Source organism: Oncorhynchus tshawytscha, linkage group LG13 (genome assembly GCF_018296145.1).
Source record: "Oncorhynchus tshawytscha isolate Ot180627B linkage group LG13, Otsh_v2.0, whole genome shotgun sequence".
In the NCBI taxonomy this organism is placed as follows: Eukaryota; Metazoa; Chordata; class Actinopteri; order Salmoniformes; family Salmonidae; genus Oncorhynchus; species Oncorhynchus tshawytscha.
In genome coordinates, this window is record NC_056441.1 from 81,282,546 (window position 1) to 81,307,499 (window position 24,954).

The window sequence follows — 24,954 nt, forward strand, 5'->3', positions numbered from 1 at the left end:
GACTCACACGCGTGTTTACCGTGGGCTCATATAGACTCACACGCATGTTTACCGTGGGCTCATATAGACTCACACGCATGTTTCGTGGACTCATATAGACTCACACGCGTGTTTACTGTGGGCTCATATAGACTCACACGCATGTTTACCATGGGCTCATATAGACTCACACGCATGTTTAAAGTGGGCTCATATAGACTCACACGCATGTTTACCGTGGGCTCATATAGACTCACACTCGTGTTTAAAGTGGGCTCATATAGACTCACACTCGTGTTTACCGTGGGCTCATATAGACTCACGTGTTTACCGTGGGCTCATATAGACTCACACGCGTTTACCGTGGGCTCATATAGACTCACACGCATGTTTACCGTGGGCTCATATAGACTCACACGCATGTTTACCGTGGGCTCATGTAGACTCACACGCGTGTTTACCGTGGGCTCATATAGACTCACACGCATGTTTACCGTGGGCTCATATAGACTCACACGCGTGTTTACCGTGGGCTCATATAGACTCACATGCGTGTTTACTGTGGGCTCATATAGACTCACACGCGTGTTTACCGTGGGTTCATATAGACTCACACGCGTTTACCGTGGGCTCATATAGACTCACACGCATGTTTACCGTGGGCTCATGTAGACTCACACGCATGTTTACCGTGGGCTCATGTAGACTCACACGCGTGTTTACCGTGGGCTCATATAGACTCACACGCGTGTTTACCGTGGGCTCATATAGACTCACACGCATGTTTACCGTGGGCTCATATAGACTCACACATGTGTTTACCGTGGGCTCATATAGACTCACACGCATGTTTACCGTGGGCTCATATAGACTCACGCGTGTTTACCGTGGGCTCATATAGACTCACACGCGTGTTTACCGTGGGCTCATATAGACTCACACGCGTGTTTACCGTGGGCTCATATAGACTCACACGCGTGTTTACCGTGGGCTCATATAGACTCACACGTGGGCTCATATAGACTCACACGCGTGTTTACCGTGGGCTCATATAGACTCACACGCGTGTTTACCGTGGGCTCATATAGACTCACACGCGTGTTTACCGTGGGCTCATATAGACTCACACGCGTGTTTACCGTGGGCTCATATAGACTCACACACGTGTTTACCGTGGGCTCATATAGACTCACACGCATGTTTACCGTGGGCTCATATAGACTCACACACGTGTTTACCGTGGGCTCATATAGACTCACACATGTTTACCGTGGGCTCATATAGACTCACACGCGTGTTTACCGTGGGCTTATATAGACTCACACGCGTGTTTACCGTGGGCTCATATAGACTGCATGTTTACCGTGGGCTCATATAGACTCACACGCGTTTACCGTGGGCTCATATAGACTCACACACGTGTTTACCGTGGGTTCATATAGACTCACACACGTGTTTACCGTGGGCTCATATAGACTCACACGCATGTTTACCGTGGGTTCATATAGACTCACACACGTGTTTACCGTGGGCTCATATAGACTCACACGCATGTTTACCGTGGGAAGTTCATGCATTATAACACAAACCACACGCAGACCAGTCAAAATAAACCGCTCATTTATTTCAAGAGTAGAAATATCATAGAGAAAAATGCAATATCATAATAAATACAAATCCAGAATGTAAAGAAGATGAGTTGTTTTCCTTTCTGCAACACTTCAGTTTATAACATGTTATAATACATCAGATAAAAACATGGACATGTTCAACCAATAAAAATGATCAAATCCAGACAATGGTTCTAAACGGCAAAAACAGCAACATACAGAATATAAAAAATAGTTAAACTAGATCCTGATCATCATCATCCACCCTTTATCAAATGTAAACTGCAAAACCCAAACTGTTTCCACAGTGAAGCAGCTACGTCAGCCACTACTCGGCAATCTACTCAAATAACAAACAAAAACGGAAGTAAAAACACTTGAAATGCAGCTGAGGGAATGACATTGAGATGGTCAAAGTCTAAATATTCCTATGATAATGTAGTTCCCTTTAGGAGGACTGAGAATACAGTTTTTACTCAGAGTACCCAGAGATGATAGTGTCTGTCTGCATGCTCTCCTTGGAAGAGTAAGACAGTGTGTGTGTGTGTGTGTGTGTGTGTGTGTGTGTGTGTGTGTGTCTGCGTAGCAATACGTAATAACAGTTGACTGAAAACGGAATGAATAATGCATCTGTAGTGCATTATCTGTGGGGGCAAAAGAGACTTGTTGATTATCCTAATAACTTAGTCTATGTTCGTTGAAAGGCAATTGTCACAAGGCAGGAAGTGAGGTCATGGTTTGAGCTAAGTGCCACATGGAGTAGGATGCCACTGATCAATGGTCAGTGTAGCTGGGAGGGTCAACTGATCCTAGATCTGTGACACGCCAGGAGAGAGGAAGTCACAGGACAAAGCACATCTCCCCCAAAATGCCTGGGACATACTTAAGTGCGTCAAAAGAGGCACCGCAAACTACTGGCAAACCCACACCCTGTCCCTGACTGTCCTGTCCCTAACTGTCCTGTCCCTGACTCTGCCCTTTCCCTGACTCTGCCCTTTCCCTGACTCTGCCCTTTCCCTGACTCTGCCCTGTCCCTGACTCTGCCCTGTCCCTGACTCTGCCCTGTCCCTGACTCTGCCCTGTCCCTGACTCTGCCCTGTCCCTGTCCCTGACTTGGTTCCTAACCCTGTCCCTGACTGACGCTGTCCCTGACTGACGCTGTCCCTGACTCGGTTCCTGACCCTGCCCCTGACTCGGTTCCTGACCCTGTCCCTGACTCGGTTCCTGACCCTGCCCCTGACTCTGTCCTGTCCCTGACTGACGCTGTCCCTGACTGTCCTGTCCCTGACTGTCCTGTCCCTGACTGTCCTGTCCCTGACTCTGTTCCTGACCCTGACTGACGCTGTCCCTGACTGTCCTGTTCCTGACTCTGTCCTGTTCCTGACTCTGTCCTGTTCCTGACTCTGTCCTGTCCCTGACCCTGTCCTGTTCCTGACTCTGTCCTGTCCCTGACCCTGTCCTGTTCCTGTCCTGTTCCTGACTCTGTCCTGTCCCTGTTCTGTTCCTGACTCTGTCCTGTCCCTGTCCTGACTCTGTCCCTGACTGTCCTGTTCCTGACTCTGTTCCTGTCCCTGACTCTGTCCTGTCCCTGACTCTGTCCTGTCCCTGACTCTGTCCCTGACTCTGTCCCTGACTTTGTCCTGACCTTGTCCCTGACTCTGTCCTGACTCTCTCCCTGATTCTCTCCCTGACCTCCTCCCTGACTCTCTCCCTGACCCTCTCCCTGACTCTCTCCCTGACCCTCTCCCTGACCTCTCTCCCTGTCCGACCCTCCTCTGGTCAAATCTAAGAGTTTCAATATTCACAGCCCTATGTACATATATACAGTCATTTACACTGCTGTTACCACATGTTCAACTTTAATCAGAAACTAAATGAAGTTAAATGCCATCTATAAGAGCTAAAGAGTACAACATGTAGTTCATGCTGTTTGTATATTATTATGTCTCTCTATCAATGTTGGAGACTACATTCAACATTATCAAGAAGGCCTAAAACTTACGCTAATCAGCGTTTCAAATATAACAAGTCAAAACAGCTGAAAGTGTTAGAAAAATGATTAAAAGTTCTCTACACTACAAATTGGAGTCGTTTCCTATAATAATACTTGTTCTTTTTGTATGTGTTCTATGTGTGTAGGCCTACCCCCGTGTGTGTGTGTGTGTGTGTGTGTGTGTGTGTGTGTGTGTGTGTATTGCACTGTGTCGAGTGCAGACTGTGTTGACCACACGGTTGGGTTAATTCATAGTTTGTTCCTCCTCTCTTCTCCCTGCCTCTAAAGACAATAGGAATAGATACAACTTGTTTGTGTTAAAAATACAAGGGTTTCCCTTTGTCTGGCACCCAGGCTAACTTCCCAACAAGCACCCAGGCTAACTTCCCAAATCACAACTTCTCTGGTCGCCATTTTGGAATCCCATCACATCCATTGATCAGCGAGGTAGAGTTATTTTTACCCAGCATTCCTCTCTGCGAATGTTTAGCTCTTAACCTGTAAGAGAGAGCAAGTGGAAAGAGAGAGAGAGACAGAAAGAGAGAGACAGAGAGAGACAGAGAGAGAGAGCGGGAGAGAGACAGAGAGAGAGAGAGAGCGAGACAGACAGAGAGAGAGACAGATAGGAGAGAGACAGAGAGAGAGAGAGAGAGAGAGACAGATAGGAGAGAGAGAGAGAGAGAGCGAGAGCGAGAGATTATTAGAATGGTTGATCGTTGACTCACAGGATGTTGCTTCATGGGAATGTGACTTACAGGCAGGACTTGAGAGGTGGTGTGTGTGTGTGTGTTCCCAATGTCACCACCAGGGGCCAGTAGCTTCCTCACTAACTGTCAGGGATGGGATGCCAACTTGCAATTTGATGCAAAAATACAATTTAATTCATTCACTCGTCAGCACTGACAAACCGTAAGTGTGTTGTGATTGTGTGTGTCACATTAAAACGTGCTGAGCTAGACGTGTGTGTTTTTGTCACTGATGACTAACTAGGGAGTGTGTGTGTGTTGTTGAGGGAGTTCTTCCCAGCACCACAATGACAGGAAATGTGTTACTATTCCATAATTCAGCAGTCACTAGAAGAATATGATCTCCTCTGTGTGCTGCCAGGGTCTCCTGAGAGAACTCAAGAAGCAGATTGTTCTGTGGACTGGAAAGAGGAAGAGAGGAGGTGAAAATAAAACGAGAGGGAGTATCAGCAAGACAGGAAGTAACCATCACCTCCTGTGTACCCCTGGCAGCTGGTGAGGATGATGACGAGGATGACTTGTTCGCCCCCAGCAGAGATGAATCCTCCACTGAGTCTGAGTCACTCGACTCTGGGCAGAGCGTCATCTCCACGGAACCAGGCCTCTGCTCCTGAATCTGAGCCACCTGAAACCTGTCAATCAAACGGAAGATTGGTGCATGGATATACGGTGCATGGATATATACGGTGCATGGATACACGGTGCATGGATATACGGTGCATGGATATATACGGTGCATGGATATACGGTGCATGGATGTATACGGTGCATGGATATATACGGTGCATGGATGTATACGGTGCATGGATGTATACGGTGCATGGATATATACGGTGCATGGATGTATACGGTGCATGGATATATACGGTGCATGGATGTATACGGTGCATGGATATATACGGTGCATGGATGTATACGGTGCATGGATATATACGGTGCATGGATGTATACGGTGCATGGATATACGGTGCATGTATATACGGTGCATGGATGTATACGGTGCATGGATGTACGGTGCATGGATGTATACGGTGCATGGATGTATACGGTGCATGGATGTACGGTGCATGGATATGCCTACGTACAGTTGAAGTCGGAAGTTTACATACACTTAGGTTGGAGTCATTAAATCTCGTTTTCAACCACTCCACAAATTTCTTGTTAACAAACTATAGTTTGGCAAGTCGGTTAGGACATCTACTTTGTGCATGACACAAGTCATTTTTCCAACAATTGTTTACAGACAGATTATTTCACTGTATCACAATTCCAGTGGGTCAGAAGTTTACGTACACTAAGTTGACTGTGCCTTTAATTAAACAGCTTGGAAAATTACAGAAAATGATGTCATGGCTTTAGAAGTGTCTGATAGGATAATTGACATCATTTGAGTCAATTGGAGGTGTACCTGTGGATGTATTTCAAGGCCTACCTTCAAACTCAGTGCCTCAGAGCCTCTTTGCTTGACATCATGGGAAAATCAAAAGAACTCAGCCAAGACCTCAGAAAAAAATTGTAGACATCCACAAGTCTGGTTCATCCCTGGGAGCATTTTCCAAACGCCTGAATGTACCACGTTCATCTCTACAAACAATAGTACGTAAGTATAAACACCATGGGATCACGCAGCCGTCATACCACTCAGGAAGGAGACGCGTTCTGTCTCCTAGAGATGAACGTACTTTGGTTTGAAAAGTGCAAATCAATCCCAGAACAACAGCAAAGGACCTTGTGAAGATGCTGGAGGAAACAGGTACAAAATTATCTACAGTGGCGCAAAAAAGTATTTAGTCAGCCACCAATTGTGCAAGTTCTCCCACTTAAAAAGATGAGGCCTGTAATTTTCATCATAGGTACACTTCAACTATGACAGAAAAAATAAGAAAAAAAATCCAGAAAATCACATTGTAGGATTTTTAATGAATTCATTTGCAAATTATGATGGAAAATAAGTATTTGGTCAATAACAAAAGTTTATCTCAATACTTTGTTATATACACTTTGTTGGCAATGACAGAGGTCAAACGTTTTCTGTAAGTCTTCACAAGGTTTTCACACACTGTTGCTGGCAGATCTCCTCTAGAGCAGTGATGTTTTGGGGCTGTTGCTGGGCAACACGTATTTTCAACTCCCTCCAAAGATTTTCTATGGGGTTCTTCAATGCCCTTGCTGATGGAAGGAGGTTTTCACTCAAAATCTCACAATACATGGCCCCATTCATCCCTTTCCTTTACACGGATCAGTCGTCCTGGTCCCTTTGCAGAAAAACAGCCCCAAAGCATGATGTTTCCACCCCCATGCTTCACAGTAGGTATGGTTTTCTTTGGAGGACTACATTCTTTGTCCTCCAAACACGACGAGTTGAGTTTTTACCAAAATGCTATATTTTGGTTTCATCGGACCATATGACATTCTCCCAATCTTCTTCTAGGATCATCCAAATGCTCTCTAAGCAAACTTCAGACGGGCCTGGACATGTACTGGCTTAAGCAGGGGGACACGTCTGGCACTGCAGGATTGGAGTCCCTGGCGGCGTAGTGTGTTACTGATGGTAGGCTTTGTTACTTTGGTCCCAGCTCGCTGCAGGTCATTCACTAGGTCCCCCCGTGTGGTTCTGGTATTCCTGCTCACCGTTCTTGTGATCATTTTGACCCCGCGGGGTGAGATCTTGCGTGGAGCCCCAGATCGAGGGAGATTATCAGTGGTCTTGTATGTCTTCCATTTCCTAATAATTGCTCCCACAGTTGATTTCTTCAAACCAAGCTGCTTACCTATTGCAGATTCAGTCTTCCCAGCCTGGTGCAGGTCTACAATTTTGTTTCTGGTGTCCTTTGACAGCTCTTTGGTCTTGGCCATAGTGGAGTTTGGAGTGTGTCTGAGGTTGTGGACAGGTGTCTTTTATACTGATAACAAGTTCAAACAGGTGCCATTAATACAGGTAACGAGTGGAGGACAGAGAAGCCTCTTAAAAAATAAGTTACAGGTCTGTGAGAGCCAGAAATCTTGCTTGTTTGTAGGTGACCAAATACTTATTTTCCACCATAATTTGAAAATAAATTCATTAAAAATCCTACAATGTGATTTTCTGGATTTTTTTCTTCTCATTTTGTCTGTCATAGTTGAAGTGTATCTATAGTGAAAATTACAGGCCTCTCTCATCTTTTTAAGTGGGAGAACTTGCACAATTGGTGGCTGACTAAATACTTTTTTGCCCCACTGTATATCCACAGTAAAACGGGTCCTATATCGACATAACCTGAAAGGCCGCTCAGCAAGGAAGAAGCCACTGCTCCAAAACCGCCATAAAAAAGCCAGACTACGGTTTTCAACTGCACATGGGGACAAAGATCGTGCTTTTTAGAGAAATGTCCCCTGGTCTGATGAAACAAAAATAGAACTGTTTGGCCATAATGACCATCGTTATGTTTGGAGGAAAAAGGGGGAGGCTTGCAAGCCGAAGAATACCATCCCAACCGTGAAGCACGGGGGTGGCAGCATCATGTTGTGGGGGTGCTTTGCTGCAGGAGAAACTGGTGCACTTCACAAAATAGATGGCATCATGAGAAGGAAAATTATGTGAATATATTGAAGCAACATCTCAAGACAGTCAGGAAGTTAAAGCTTGGTCGCATATGGGTCTTCCAAATGGACTATGACCCCAAGCATACTTCCAAAGTTATGGCAAAATAGCTTAAGGACAACAAAGTCAAGGTATTGGCGTGGCCATCACACAGCCCTGACCTCAATCCTATAGAAACTGTGTGGGCAGAACTGAAAAAGCGTTTGCGAGCAAGGAGGCCCACAAACCTGACCAGCTCTGTCAGGAGGAATGGGCCAAAATTTACCCAACTTATTGTGGGAAGCTTGTGGAAGGCTACCCAAAACATTTGACCCAAAAATGTAAAGGCAATGCTACCAAATATCTAATTGAGTGTATGTAAACTTCTGACCCACTGGGAATGTGATGAAATAAATAAAAGCTGAAATATATAATTCTCTCTACTAATTATTCTGACATTTCACATTCTTTAAATGAAGTGGTGATCTTAACTGACCTAAGACAGGGTTAGAATTTTTACTAGGATTAAATGTCAGGAATTGTGAAAAACTGGGTTTAAATGTATTTGGCTAAGGTGTATGTAAACTTTCGACTTCAACTGTATGTACACAATGCTCACACTTAGCAGCAGTATGTGTGTGTGTTTCCATCCTCACCTCCCAACAGACCGGGTCACCTCCCCAGGAATCCTCCACTTCCCTTCAGGGAGTAACCCTGACCCAGCCCTGGGCGTCTGGGAGATCTTAGTGGTGGAGTGGTGTGTCCACGGGGGGCAGGAGGGTTCTTCTGGAGGTCAGAGGGGGTAACAGGAGAGACTGAGGGGTTTGAGGGGGTCAGGAGGAACTTTGGGGGTTTGATGGGGGGCAGGAGGATGGGGGGCCATTTCTTCTGGGCACAGCGGGAGCAGCAGTAGCCGTGTCGGGGCCAGACAGGCCAGACAGACCAGAGATGGTGTGGAGGTGAGACTGGTGAGGACATAGTCTGGGTAAGGAGAGGAAATGAGTCAACGGAGACAGCACTGGGAACCTGGAGTTGGGAGAGAGAGAGAGAGAACATGTATGAGCAGGTATGCAGGCACACACACAAACACAAGCAGGTATGCACAGATGGGGGAAATGACCATAGTGCTTCACACATGCAAAACACACACTTTTACATGGTTTTGGCGTGTGTGTGTGTGTGTGTGTGTAATAGGGTAGGGACAGACAGCAATACCCCACATCTGGTTTCTGTCCAACTACATCGCCCTCTTCAGAAACCAACCCCACTAGCCTAATGAAACCCATGGCCCTACTGAAGCCCCTGGTCTACTGAATCCCTGGCCTACTGAATCCCCTGGCCTACTAAATCCCATCCTACTCAATCCCTGGTCTACTGAATCCCTGGCCTACTCAATCCCTGGCCTACTCAATATCTGGCCTACTCAATCCCCTGGCCTAGTGAAGCCCCTGGTCTACTGAATTCCCTGGCCTACTCAATCCCTGGCCTACTGAAGCCCCTGGTCTACTCAATCCCTGGTCTACTCAATCCCCTGGTCTACTGAAGCCCTGGCGTACCTGAAGCCCCTGGCCTACTGAAGTCCCTGGCCTACTGAAGCCCCTGGTCTACTGAAGCCCCTGGTCTACTAGCCCCCTGGTCTACCTAAACCCCTGGCCTACTGAAGCCCTTGGCCTACTGAAGCCCCTGGCCTACTGAAACCCCCTTGGCCTACTGAAGCCCCTGGCCTACTGAAGCCCCTGGTTTACTCAATCCCCTGGTCTACTGAAGCCCCTGTTCTACTGAAGCCCCTGGCCTACTGAATCCCCTGACCTACTGAATCCCTTGGCCTACTGGAAGCCCTAGCCTACCAGTGAAACGCCTGGCAACGGGCAGAGCCTCCCTTTATTAAAATGCACAGTGTCAAGCGGCTCTGCCATCCCAGCCTTTATGAAACCACTCAGTGCAGAGCTGCCTATTGTTCCATTGTGTGGGAGGGTCCTGTGATGCTTCTCTGACCCCAACGGCCCCCACTAACCTCTGGTTATCCCTGGACCACAGAAAGGTATGTGTGTTTGTGTGCGTGTGTGTGTGTGAGCATGTAGAGCGTTCCAGAACGCAAGCTGACAGGCAATGTCACAAACTCACAGGAGAGAACAGCAGAACATTCAGAACATCTGAAGGGCTTTTCCATTAAGCTGCACATTATATCCTTCTGCTGTTATCTGTGTTCTATACCCTATCCAATAACCTGTGTTCTATAGCCTGTGTTCTATACCCTGTCCTGTAACCTGTGTTCTATAGCCTGTGTTCTATACCCTGTCCTGTAACCTGTGTTCTATACCCTGTGTTCTATACCCTATCCAATAACCTGTGTTCTATAGCCTGTGTTCTATACCCTGTCCTGTAACCTGTGTTCTATACCCTGTGTTCTATACCCTGTCCTGTAACCTGTGTTCTATACCCTGTGTTCACCCTGTCCTGTAACCTGTGTTCTATACCCTGTGTTCTATACCCTATCCAATAACCTGTGTTCTATACCCTGTGTTATATACCCTATCCAATAACCTGTGTTCTATACCCTGTGTTCTATACCCTGTCCTGTAACCTGTGTTCTATAGCCTGTGTTCTATACCCCAATAACCTGTGTTCAGGCTGTGTTCTATACCCAATAACCTGTGTTCTATAGGCTGTGTTCTATACCCTGTCCTGTAACCTGTGTTCTATACCCTGTGTTCTATACCCTGGCTGTGTTCTATACCCTGTCCTGTAACCTGTGTTCTAACCTGTGTTCTCTATACCCTGTCCTGTAACCTGTTCTCTATACCCTGTCCTGTAACCTGTTCTCTATACCCTGTCCTGTAACCTGTGTTCTATACCCTGTGTTCTATACCTGACCTGTAACCTGTGTTCTAACCCTGTCCTGTAACCTGTGTTCTATACCCTGTGTTCTATACCCTGACCTGTAACCTGTGTTCTATACCCTGTCCTGTAACCTGTACCCTGTCCTGTAACCTGTTCTCTATACCCTGTCCTGTAACCTGTTCTCTATACCCTGTCCTGTAACCTGTTCTCTATACCCTGTCCTGTAACCTGTTCTCTATACCCTGTCCTGTAACCTGTTCTCTATACCCTGTCCTGTAACCTGTGTTTTACACCTTGTCCTGTAACCTGTTCTCTATACCCTGTCCTGTAACCTGTTCTCTATACCCTGTCCTGTAACCTGTTCTCTATACCCTGTCCTGTAACCTGTTCTCTATACCCTGTCCCTAACCTGTTCTCTATACCCTGTCCTGTAACCTGTTCTCTATACCCTGTCCTGTAACCTGTTCTCTATACCCTGTCCTGTAACCTGTGTTTTACACCTTGTCCTGTAACCTGTTCTCTATGTCCTGTAACCTGTACCCTGTCCTGTAACCTGTTCTCTAACCCTTTCCTGTAACCTGTTCTCTATACCTTGTCCTGTAACCTGTGTTCTATACCCTGTCCTGTAACCTGTTCTCTATACCCTGTCCTGTAACCTGTACCCTGTCCTGTAACCTGTTCTCTATACCCTTTCCTGCCCAACCTGTACCTGTAACCTGTTCTCTATACCTTGTCCTGTAACCTGTTCTCTATACCTTGTCCTGTAACCTGTTCTCTATACCCTGTCCTGTAACCTGTGTTTTACACCTTGTCCTGTAACCTGTTTCTATACCTTGTCCTGTCCTGTAACCTGTAACCTGTTCTCTATACCCTGTCCTGTAACCTGTGTGTCCTGTAACCTGTGTTCTACCCTGTCCTGTAACCTGTGTTCTCTATACCCTGTCCTGTAACCTGTGTTTTACACCTTGTCCTGTAACCTGTGTTCTATACCCTGTCCTGTAACCTGTGTTCTCTATACCCTGTCCTGTAACCTGTGTTCTATACCCTGTCCTGTAACCTGTTCTCTATACCCTGTCCTGTAACCTGTGTTTTAACCTTGTCCTGTAACCTGTGTTCTATACCCTGTCCTGTAACCTGTGTTCTCTATACCCTGTCCTGTAACCTGTGTTCTCTATACCCTGTCCTGTAACCTGTTCTCTATACCTTGTCCTGTAACCTGTTCTCTATACCTTGTCCTGTAACCTGTTCTCTATACCCTGTCCTGTAACCTGTTCTCTATACCCTGTCCTGTAACCTGTTCTCTATACCTTGTCCTGTAACCTGTTCTCTATACCCTGTCCTGTAACCTGTGTTTTACACCTTGTCCTGTAACCTGTGTTTTACAGCACAGGGTATAGAGAACCCGTCAGTCAGTGTGTGTGAAGACACAGGAGTTCAAGGCCGACCCGCTACTGTAGGCATTGTTGGCAGAAAACAGGTTCCACCATTTTAGTGAATGGAAAAAGAAAACTGTGTGGTCAGTCTTCGTATAAATAAAAACATGTTTTGACGACAATCATTCCACGGAGGAGCGAGTGTCTTCACTCCTTCCTTGCACTTGATTGATGAACTAAGGTCACTGATTAGAACGGCTCTTACCACAACTGGTTGTCTAGGTCTTAATTGAAAGTTAAACTAAAACCAGCAGAGACTAGGCCCTCCATGGAAGGAGTTTGACAGCCCTGATTAATTGTAGCCTGCAGTACCCGGTCGGCCTTTAAACTTGAGTTCCTCAATGAGAGGTGGCAGCACTGACGTAGCCTGCAACATCACTTCCTGGAGTAGCTCAAACTGTCATGTCTTCATGACACACCATCTTAACGGACTTCATTTGGCTTAGATGTGCTATTGAGTCTTCACATAGGAATAGGGTCTCAAAGGGAGGGGATATTACTGGAAACTTTCTAAGTTTACCAGTAAGCTACCAGAATGCTTGTATCTTTCAATATTTTTTTGTCATTTATCACAAAACATCTAGTGGCCCTTTTGAGTACTTCAGATCATCTCAGGTGTCTAATTATCTCTGGTCCACTGTGAGGCCTTACCACATGTCAAATATGAAATAATTAAGCAAGATGATTTTAAAATAAAAATAATTAAATGACAAAGCTGTAAATCATTATACTAAATATAAACTGTCAACTTAGTGAATACCACTGGTGTTTTAATATGAGGATTATATATTTTAATATTTTCTACAAACTAAGGAAAATATATGTATTTTACAATGTCAAAATATATTTGTTGTCAATGTTCTGGTGTCAAACTGGTGACAATTGACTACTTGATTAGGCTATTTTCTCATGAACCATTATGGTCTATTTTACTAGAAAGTCATGGGTAATATGGAACCAGATATAATACATGAAAACCATGTATGAATACATTTAGTTGTGTTAGAGCCTGAATGAAGATGTTTTGTCACTGGTTTACTCACAATACTCACAATGTTAAAGTGGACTTGTGTTTTTCTGAATGTGTATGTTGCATGAACTCATTCTGTGTGCAACAATAATGTTTAACATGATTTTTGAATGACTACCCCCTTTACAATTATATGTAATGTCCCTCGGTTCGAGCCGTGAATTTCAAACACAGATTCAACCACAAAGACCAATTCCTGGCAAGGAAGGGCACCTATTGGTAGATGGGTAAAAATAAAAATAAAAATATATTGACTATCCCTTTTGAGCATGGTGAAGTTATTAATTACACTTTGGATGGTGTATCAATACACCCAGTCACTACAAAGATACAGACGTCCTTCCTAACTCAGTTGCCAGAGAGGAAGGAAACCACTCAGGGATTTCATGAGGTCAATGGTGACTTTAAAACTGTTGCAAAGTTTAATGGCTGTGATAGGAAAACTGAGGATGGATCAGCAACATTGTAGTTACTCCACAATACTAACCTAAATGACAGAGTGAGAAGAAGGAAGCTTGTACATAAGAAATTCAAAAACATGCATCCTGTTTGCAACAAGGCACTAAAGTAATACTGCAAATGTGCTATGTTTGGGAAAATCCAATACAACACATTACTGAGTACCACTCCATATTTTCAAGCATAGTGGTGACTGCATCATGCTATGGGTATGCTTGTAATTGTTAAGAACTGGCAAGTTTTTCAGGACAAAAAGAAAGGAAAGGAGCTAAGCACAGACAGAATCCTAAAGGAAAACTTAGTTCACTCTGCTTTCCACCAGACAATGGGAGATTCATTTCCCTTTCAGCCGGACAATAACCTAAAACACGAGGCCAAATCTACACTGGAGTTGCTTACCAAGAAGACAGTGAATGTTCCTGAGTGGCCGAGTTACAGTTTTGTCTTAAATATACTTGATAATCTATGGCAACACCTGAAAATGACTGTCTAACAATGACCAACAGCCATTTTGACAGAACTTGACATATTTAGAAAATAAAAATTGCCTAATGTTGCAAAATCCAGGCGTGAAAATCTCTTAGAGACTTATCCAGAAATACTCACAGTTGTATTTACTGCCAAAGGTGCTTCTACAAAGTATTGACTCAGGGGTGTGAATACTTATGTCAATGAGATACGTCTGTATTTAATTTTCAATAAATTTGCAAAAAAAATTCTAAAAACATATTTTCACTTAGTCATTATTGTGTAGATGGGTGAGCTATAAATACATGTCATCCATTTTGAATTCAGGCTGTAACAAAACGTGGAATAAGTCAAGGGGTATGAATACTTTGTGAAGGTTCTGAGTACAGGCATTGCTCTCACCCAATAGGACTAAGCAGAACACTGTTTAAGGTAGGTATGTCTATGCATGTATTATATAAAGGGTTCTCACTTGATTGAGGAGGCTTTGCTGATGGCCATCTGTTTACTCTCGTACTCCAGTAGCAGCTCCTCCAGGGCAGCAGCATTCTCTACAACACATACAGCACTTCAGAATTACTACATACATAACTGTAGGAGTGATTGCACGCACCCACCCACACCCACACACCCACCCACACACACACACAGAGAGAGAGAGAGATTCTTTAGGGAAGATATTATTGACAGTGGTTGAAATCAGATCAGTGTGATGACCGCGCTCAAACTCAATTGGCTATTATCTCGTATTGATGAAGTTAGTGGTTTCAAAACCCACAAACCTATTAGCAGAGACGTCTCTCTGTGTTTGCATATCTGAACAGACTAGGCAATATGCCTAAACCTGGCCTTGTAATGGGCATAGGAGAGCCTACACCCATCATTTTCACTTTCAGATCACCGACACAGAAGGGGTAAAGGCTAGGGGTTGCTTTACGCTCAGGCCTATGACATAAGCAGAAGCAGTGACATCATCAGAAACAGTGACGTCATCATAAATGAACTAGTACCTTTCTTCTCTGTGATGGCGCACTAGAACACTGATGGTGTCTTCATTAGGATCGTCTACGATGTAGGGACAACAGATTACCCGTTACCTACAGAGAGAGAGGGAGCGAGAGAGAGAGAGGGGCGCAGAGGGAGTGAGTGAGAAGAGAGAGAGAGAGAGAGAGAGAGAGGAAAGGGGAGAGAAAGAGAGAAAAAGAGAGAGAGAGAGAGAGAGGAAAGGGAGAGAAAGAGAGAAAGAAGAGAGAGAGAGAGAGAGGAGAGAGAGAGGAAGGGAGAGAAAGAGAGAGAGAGAAGAAAGAGAGAGAGAGAGAGAGGGGGCACAGAGGGAGTGAGGGAGAAGAGAGAAAGAAAGAGAGACGGAGGGAGAGAAATATTCAACATTACTACCCAGAGAAAAAGACAGGCCATTTTTAAGTAACCGCCCGGAGAACCGGACAGGGACTGAACTGGGATTAAAAATAAGGAAACATTCCACAGGGATTTGAACCAAAATTACTTTTCATTAAAGAGGAGGCAAAGGAAATCATGAAGACGGTCTTTGTCTATATGAATAGGTGTGATGTATGTGTTTGAGTGACACTTCAGTGTGATGTATGTGTTTGAGTGACACTTCAGTGTGATGTATGTGTTTGAGTGACACTTCAGTGTGATGTATGTGTTTGAGTGACACTTCAGTGTGATGTATGTGTTTGAGTGACACTTCAGTGTGATGTATGTGTTTGAGTGACACTTCAGTGTGATGTATGTGTTTGAGTGACACTTCAGTGTGATGATGTGTTTGAGTGACACTTCAGTGTGATGTATGTGTTTGAGTGACACTTCAGTGTGATGTATGTGTTTGAGTGACACTTCAGTGTGATGTGTGTTTGAGTGACACTTCAGTGTGATGTATGTGTTTGAGTGACACTTCAGTGTGATGTATGTGTTTGAGTGACACTTCAGTGTGATGTATGTGTTTGAGTGACACTTCAGTGTGATGTATGTGTTTGAGTGACACTTCAGTGTGATGTATGTGGAAAAACTTGCTAAATCTCCCGTTCTGTTCGGGAGTTCTGAAATTCTCTCTCTCTCTCTAATTTAATTTCAATTTAAGGGCTAAATTGGCATGGGAAACATATGTTAATATTGCCAAAGCAATAAACAAAAGTGAAATAAACATTAAAAAATAACAGTAAACATTACACTTACAGAAGTTCCAAAATAATAAATACATTTCAAATGTCATATTATGTATTTTTACAGTGTTGTAACAATGTCCAAATGGTTAAAGAACAAAGGGAAAATTAATAAACATAAATATGGGTTGTACTTACAACAGTGTTTGTTCTTCACTGGTTGCCCTTTTCTTGTGGCAACAGGTCACACATATTGCTGCTATGACATCACACTGTGGTATTTCACCCAGTAGATATGGGAGTTTATCAAAATTGGGTTTGTTTTCAAATTCTTTGTGGATCTGTGTAATCTGAGGGAAATATGTGTCTCTAATATGGTCATACATTGGGCAGGAGGTTAGGAAGTGGAGCTCAGTTTCCACCTCATTTTGTGATCAGTGTGCACATAGCATGTCTTCTCTTGAGAGCCAGGTCTGCCAACGGCGGCCTTTTTCAATAGCAAGGCTATGCTCACTAAGCTTCCTTCGGTTTGGGTCAGTCACGGTAGTCAGGTATTCTGCCACTGTGTACTCTCTGTTTAGGGCCGCCAAATAGCATTCTAGTTTTGCACTGTTCTTTCTTGTTTTCTCATGATTTGATTGGGTCTAATTTGGTTGCTGTCCTGGGGCTCTGTGGTGTGTGTTTGTGAACAGAGCCCCAGGACCAGCTTGCTTAGGGGACTCTTCTCCAGGTTCATCTCTCTATGGGTGATGGCTTTGTTATGGAAGGTTTCGGAATCGCTTCAGTTAACATGGTTGTAGAATTTGGGCCTTTCTGGATTTTGATCATTAGCAGGTATCGGCCTAATTCTACTCTGCATGCATTGTTTGGTGTTTTACGTTCTACACAGACAATATTTTTGCAGAATCCTGCATGCAGTGTTTCAATTTTGTGAACTCTCTCTCTCTCTCTCACACTCTTTCTGATCTCTCTCGCTATCTGTCTCACTCTGTATTCAGCCTCTCTGATAAAGGTATGAGAGCAACCAACAGAGAATAGATGTCTCTGTAGCAACCGGCACCAACCCATAGCACCAGAGGTGATCAGATGGGGGCACTAGAATAGCTCACTCCGCTACACGCTCCATTCAACACTCAGTGTTTGCTAGAGTGTGTGTGTTGGTCTCTATGGACAACAATATCTCAGCAGCAGCCTGAGTTGACCTATCTCTGTGTGCTTCCACAGCCAGCTAATGCTAGCAGATATGTATCACAGCCAGCTAATGCTAGCAGATATGTGTACAGCCAGCACAGCCAGCTAATACTAGCAGATACGTATCATAGCCAGCTAATACTAGCAGATATGTATCACAGCCAGCTAATACTAGCAGATATGTATCACAGCCAGCTAATACTAGCAGATACGTATCACAGCCAGCTAATACTCACAGCCAGCTAATACTAGCAGATATGTATCACAGCCAGCTAATACTAGCAGATACGTATCACAGCCAGCTAATACTAGCAGATACGTATCACAGCCAGCTAATACTAGCAGATACGTATCACAGCCAGCTAATACTAGCAGATACGTATCACAGCCAGCTAATACTAGCAGATACGTATCACAGCCAGCTAATACTAGCAGATACGTATCACAGCCAGCTAATACTAGCAGATATGTATCACAGCCAGCTAATGCTAGCAGATACATATCACAGCCAGCTAATGCTAGCAGATACGTATCACAGCCAGCTAATGCTAGCAGATACGTATCACAGCCAGCTAATGCTAGCAGATATGTATCACAGCCAGCTAATGCTAGCAGATATGTATCACAGCCAGCTAATGCTAGCAGATATGTATCACAGCCAGCTAATGCTAGCAGATATGTATCACAGCCAGCTAATGCTAGCAGATACGTATCACAGCCAGCTAATGCTAGCAGATACGTATCACAGCCAGCTAATGCTAGCAGATACGTATCACAGCCAGCTAATGCTAGCAGATACGTATTCTGTAGAGCTTGTACAACCCCATGTTCTCAAATGAGTGTTCCCCTTGAGTGGAGTTTAAAAGAGAACTGACATAGGAAAAGGTGTCTCTCACACTCACACACCCACACACACATGAGTAAAGTGCTGGTGTAAGGGATTTCTCTTCAGCCCACTCAGGACTAGCCCACTGTCAGACAGCACTGTTATGTAAGCATATATACAGAGAGAGAGAGTAGGGGAGAGAGAGAGAGTAGGGGAGAGAGAGAGAGAACAGAGAGAGGAGAGAGAGAAGGGGAGAGAGAGAGAGTAGGGGGAGAGAGAGAGAGCAGAGAGAGAGAGAGAGAGAAGGGGGAGAGAGAGAGAGATGGATGAACAGGAGGGATGTTAATTAGATGAGTTCTAACCTCTGCTGCCTCATTCCCTCTATCACCCAGTATTCCTCTTCCCTCTCCCCTCTTCATCTTTCATAGTTCCTTTTGTTTTTCACTATTACCCATCACTTGACACCATCCTCCTCTCTTTACCCCCCCTCCCATCTCGCTCTCTCTCAGTCTCTCTCTTTCTGTCTGTCTCTGCACCACTGCAGCAGTTGCCCTCAATGCTGCACGCAACAGTAAACCCTAAAGACCTGAGACCTGGAACACGTCCAAACACACAGCAACACACTAACACAAAGGGATGGAGCAGGGAGGGGGAGAGAGGAGAAGTGGATGATATGATGGAGAGGAAAGGAAAGGAGAGGAGAAGTGGATGATAGGAAAGATAGGAAAGGAGAGGATAAGTGGATGATAGGAGAGATAGGAAAGGAGAAGTAGATGATGGGAAATATAGGAAAGGAGAGGATAAGTGGGTGATAGGAGAGATAGGAAAGGCAAGGAGAAGTAGATGATAGGAAAGGAGAGGAGAAGTGGATGATAGGAGAGATAGGAAAGGAGAAGTAGATGATAGGAAAGGAGATGATAAGTGGATGATAGGAGAGATAGGAAAGGAGAAGTAGATGATAGGAAAGGAGAGGAGACGTGGATGATAGGAGAGATAGGAAAGGAGAAGTAGATGATAGGAAAGGAGAGGATAAGTGGATGATAGGAGAGATAGGAAAGGAAAGGAGAAGTAGATGATAGGAGAGATAGGAAAGGAGAGGAGAAGTGGATGATAGAAGAGATAGGAAAGGAGAGAATAAATGATTGAATAATTGATCTGGGAAAGGAGAGATAGATTGATACAGAAGAAGGAGGGGTGGGTGTTTCTCCATGCTACAGGGCAGCAACGGTTTCACAATACAAGAACTGTGTTCCATTACTCATACTAACCTCACTAACCGTACTATTTGTGATGTAAATTGAGTATGTAGTATGCTTATTGGTCATAGTATGGACATAGTTAGTATGCTCATTGGTCATAGTATGGATATAGTTAGTATTTCAAAAGTTCCCAGATGTCGTACTAAATTCACCAAAATACAAAGTATATTTGCAGTGGAGACTATTTCTGTGCTTTTAGGGCCCATAATGCAAATTCTTCTGAAAATGGGCGTGGCTTCACAACGCTTTCAGATTTGAAGAAAATGCCGAAAAATAGTCAGACGACAGTGGATACAAATTCATTACTTTAACTAATTATGACAAATGTTGAGAAAATGTTGAGCAATGTAATAAAGTAATGACTTTTCAAATAAGTTACGTTACACGTTGTGTTGGCTGACAATTTGTTAGCTACACTATCCTTACGAACCGCATAGCATTACAGTTTGTACCGGTATGTTAGCTAGTTACCGTCCTAATGTTAGTTGGCTACTAATATATGGAACTTGCCAGGCAGTATATTAACTATATGCTATCTAACTAACTACCCAGCATTTATTGATTTGATTATTTATGGCATTCTTAGCTAAGTGGTATAGTTGTGAGTTCTCAATCGACATTGTTAATTCTGGCAATCTACTCCGATTTCAGAGCACTCTCGTCTGAGTGCTTGGGTGCTTGACTGCCGTTGTGAGGTCAGAACGCTCGGATCAACCCTCCTCCTCGGCCAGAGCGTCCAGTGTAAGCCCCGAGAGTGAAACGCTATGAATTTACGAACAGACAATCTGATAATGCTCTGGATTTGCACACTCTGGCATTCTAGATTAACTTTAAGAACACACCCGAAGTCGTAAAATGTCTAGCTAGTTATGTGTTATGCTAACTAGCTAGCAAGAGATTGCATAGCAACAGCATCAACTTTCGGTAGATGGGTGAAGCACTAGTACGCTCAACTGAACTGAACAGTTACTAGCAACACCAGATAAGGAGATGGAGCCTGAGATACTAGCAACAACAGACAAGGAGATGGAGCCTGAGATACTAGCAACAACAGACAAGGAGTTGGAGACTGAGATACTAGCAACAACAGACAAGGAGATGGAGACTGAGATACTAGCAACACCAGATAAGGAGATGGAGACTGAGATACTAGCAACACCAGACAAGGAGATGGAGACTGAGATAGTAGCAACACCAGACAAGGAGATGGAGACTGAGATACTAGCAACACCAGATAAGGAGATGGAGACTGAGAAACTAGCAACACCAGACAAGGAGATGGAGACTGAGATACTAGCAACACCAGACAAGGAGATGGAGCCTGAGATACTAGCAACACCAGACAAGGAAATGGAGCCTGAGATACTAGCAACACCAGACAAGGAGATGGAGCCTGAGATACTAGCAACACCAGACAAGGAGATGGAGACTGAGACACTAGCAATACTAGACAAGGAGATGGAGACTGAGACACTAGCAACACTAGACAAGGAGATGGAGACTGCCAACCAGATTAGGTGTGTGTGTGTGTGTGTGTGTGTGTGTGTGATGTATGATTTGGAATGCATTGTATTTCCAGAGAGCTGCCCTCTGACCTGTAGGGGGTTAGAATGTGTCATTCCCAAGCGTCAGAGTTAATACAACAACGTTTAGTTCCCACCACCACACTGTCTACATGGCTTATAGTCTAACAGGACTACTGTCTATGAAAAGGGCTGAAAGAAGAGATGTGTTTGTGCCCTGTGATCGTGAGAGGTGTAGTCATGACACAGCTACCATCTGTACCAGGGGGACCTTCATTTCTCTCTGCCCTTAGAGACATAATAGTATGTTCATTCAGAGCCCTCCTTGTGTTCTGCTTCCCAGTGTGTGAGCAACAGGACATGCGATGCCCATGTGTATCCCCTTACGTATAAAGCTGTGTGCCTTTCTAAGCAACCATTGAAGAGCTAAAACTAGGTTACCCATATTGGGGGAAGGCTTTGAAAATAGATGCCAGGTTTGAAATAGAGTCTGAGGAGTCAGGGTTACTGTCGAGACCCAGTTTTTGTAAAGTGATATGATCTAATTTTGACAATAGGATAGGGTTAAATGTTAGAATTGGGAGTTTTCTAATCTGAAAAATGTGATTCTGATCCTCCGGATAGGGATAAGGATTTGGTAATCCAATCTAACCTTATTCAGGATTGTATGTCATTAAAGGATCCCACCGTACCTTCTCCACTATGCAATCTGGTTTCAGAGCTGGTCATGTGTGCACCTCAGCCACGCTCAAGGTCCTAAACGATATCTTAACCCCCATCGATAAGAAACAATACTGTGCAGCTGTAGTCATTGACCTGGCCAAGGCTTTCGACTCTGTCAATCATCACATCCTCATCGGCAGACTCGACAGCCTTGGTTTCTCTAATGATTGCCTCGGCTGGTTTACCAACTACTTCTCTGATAAGAGTTCAGTGTGTCAAATCGGAGGGCCTGTTGTCCGGACCTCTAGCAGTCTCTATGGGGCCACAGGGTTCAATCCTCGGGCCGACTCTCTTCTCTGTATACATCAATGATGTTGCTCTTGCTGCTGGTGATTCTCTGATCCACCTCTACGCAGACGACACCATTCTGTATACTTCTGGGCCCTCTTTGGGCCCTCTTTTAACTAACCTCCAGACGAGCTTCAATGCCATACAACTCTCCTTCCGTGGCCTCCAATTGCTTTTAAATACAAGTAAAACTAAATGCATGCTATTCAACCGATCGCTGTCTGCACCTGCCCGCCTGTCCAACATCACTACTCTGGACGGCTCTGACTTAGAATACGTGGACAACTACAAATACCTAGGTGTCTGGTTAGACTGTAAACTCTCCTTCCAGACTCACATTAATCATCTCCAATCCAAAATTAAATCTAGAATCGGCTTCCTATGTTGCAACAAAGCATCCTTCACTCATGCTGCCAAACATACCCTCGTAAAACTGACCTTCCTACCGATCCTCGACTTTGGTGATGTCATCTATAAAATAGCCTCCAACACTCTACTCAACAAACTGGATGCAGTCTATCACAGTGCCATCCGTTTTGTCACCAAAGCCCCATACACTACCCACCATTGCGACCTGTACGCTCTCGTTGGCTGGCCCTCGCTTCATACTTGTCGCCAAACCCACTGGCTACAGGTTATCTACAAGTCTCTGCTAGGTAAAGCCCCGCCTTATCTCAGCTCACTGGTCACCATAGCAGCACCCACTCGTAGCACGCGCTCCAGGAGGTATATCTCACTGGTCGCCCCCAAAGCCAATTCTCCCTTTGGTCGTCTTTCCTTCCAGTTCTCTGCTGCCAATGACTGGAACGAACTGCAAAAATCACTGAAGCTGGAGAGTCATATCTCACTCACTAGCTTTAAGCACCAGCAGTCAGAGCAGCTCACAGATCACTGCACCTGTACATAGCCCATCTGTAAACAGCCCATCTATCTTACCTACCTCATCCCCATACTGGTATTTATTTATTTATTTATCTTGTTCCTTTGCACCCCAGTATCTCTACTTGCACATTCATCTTCTGCACATCTACCATTCCAGTGTTTAATTGCTATATTGTAATTACTTCGCCACCATGGCCTATTTATTGCCTTAACTCCCTTAACTTACCTCATTTGCACTCACTGTACATAGACATTTTGTTTTCTTTTGTTCTACTGTATTATTGCCTATGTTTTGTTTATTCCATGTGTAACTCTGTGTTGTTGTATGTGTCGAATTGCTATGCTTTATCTTGGCCAGGTCGCAGTTGCAAATGAGAACTTGTTCTCAACTAGCCTACCTGGTTAAATAAAGGTAAAGAAATGAGTAGATGTAGTACCACAACCCGACCAGTAGATGGCAAGGCGTAGTCCTGTTCAAAGCACTGAAAATCTATTCTTCTATCTTGATATTGTGGTACCTGGATCAGAATGATCTTATCTGATTATTTTCAACAACAAAAAAACAGGCTCAACAGCCAATTAAAAGGCTGGATACCAAATAAAAGGATTAAAGGATCCGGATAATTATGAAATACTGGGCCCTGGTGTCTCCCCTGGTCATGAAAAACTGGGCCCTGGTGTCTCCTCTGGTCATGAGAAACTGGGCCCTGGTGTCTCCTCTGGTCATGAGAAACTGGGCCCTGGTGTCTCCTCTGGTCATGAGAAACTGGGCCCTGGTGTCTCCTCTGGTCATGAGAAACTGGGCCCTGGTGTCTCCTCTGGTCATGAGAAACTGGGCCCTGGTGTCTCCTCTGGCCATGAAAACTGGGCCCTGGTGTCTCCTCTGGCCATGAAAAACTGGGCCCTGGTGTCTCCTCTGGTCATGAGAAACTGGGCCCTGGTGTCTCCTCTGGTCATGAGAAACTGGGCCCTGGTGTCTCCTCTGGTCATGAGAAACTGGGCCCTGGTGTCTCCTCTGGTCATGAGAAACTGGGCCCTGGTGTCTCCTCTGGTCATGAAAAACTGGGCCCTGGTATCTCCTCTGGTCATCCAAAATATCAGTTCATGCATTGTTGTAAGGACCCTTGAAAACACTTATTCAAGAGAAAATCTAAAAAGGCACAGCCCAGATACCAGTGTCTCTTTCTCTCTTTGTATCTTTCTCTCTCTGTCTCTTTCAATTCAATTCAATTCAAGGGCTTTATTGGTATGGGAAACATGTGTTAACATTGCCAAAGCAAGTGAGGTAGATAATATATAAAGTGAAATAAACAATAAAAATTAACAGTAGACATCACACATACAGAAGTTTCAAAACAATAAAGACATTACAAATGTCATATTATATATATATATATATATATATATATATATATATATATATATATATATATATATATATACACAGTGTTTTAACAATGTACAAATGGTAAAGGACACAAGATAAAATAAATAAGCATAGATATGGGTTGTATTTACAATGGTGCGTGTTCTTCACTGGTTGCCCTTTTCTCGTGGCAACAGGTCACAAATCTTGCTGCTTTGATGGCACACTGTGGAATTTCACCCAGTAGATATGGGAGTTTTCAAAATTGGATTTGTTTTCGAATTCTTTGTGGATCTGTGTAATCTGAGGGAAATATGTCTCTCTAATATGGTCATACATTGGGCAGGAGGTTAGGAAGTGCAGCTCAGTTTCCACCTCATTTTGTGGGCAGTGAGCACATAGCCCGTCTTCTCTTGAGAGCCATGTCTGCCTACGGCGGCCTTTCTCAATAGCAAGGCTACGCTCGCTGAGTCTGTACATAGTCAAAGCTTTCCTTAAGTTTGGGTCAGTCACAGTGGTCAGGTATTCTGTCACTGTGTACTCTCTGTTTAGGGCCAAATAGCATTCTAGTTTGCTCTGTTTTTTTGTTAATTCTTTCCAATGTGTCAAGTAATTATCTTTTTGTTTTCTCATGATTTGGTAGGGTCTAATTGTG

At 44.2% G+C, this 24,954-nt stretch overlaps 1 protein-coding gene across 1 annotated transcript in view; it reads right to left on the minus strand.

Moving 5' to 3' along the window:
* Positions 1–3,291: 3,291 nt before the first annotated feature.
* LOC112237266 (RELT TNF receptor) overlaps positions 3,292–24,954 on the minus strand; it is a 62,548-nt gene continuing 40,885 nt past the window's right edge. The window contains 8 exon segments of the mRNA XM_042294969.1: positions 3,292–4,080; positions 4,801–4,960; positions 8,544–8,647; positions 8,692–8,808; positions 8,811–8,913; positions 14,591–14,669; positions 15,129–15,145; positions 15,147–15,203. Coding sequence (XP_042150903.1) covers positions 4,069–4,080; positions 4,801–4,960; positions 8,544–8,647; positions 8,692–8,808; positions 8,811–8,913; positions 14,591–14,669; positions 15,129–15,145; positions 15,147–15,203 — 649 coding nt within the window. The 3' untranslated portion in view covers positions 3,292–4,068.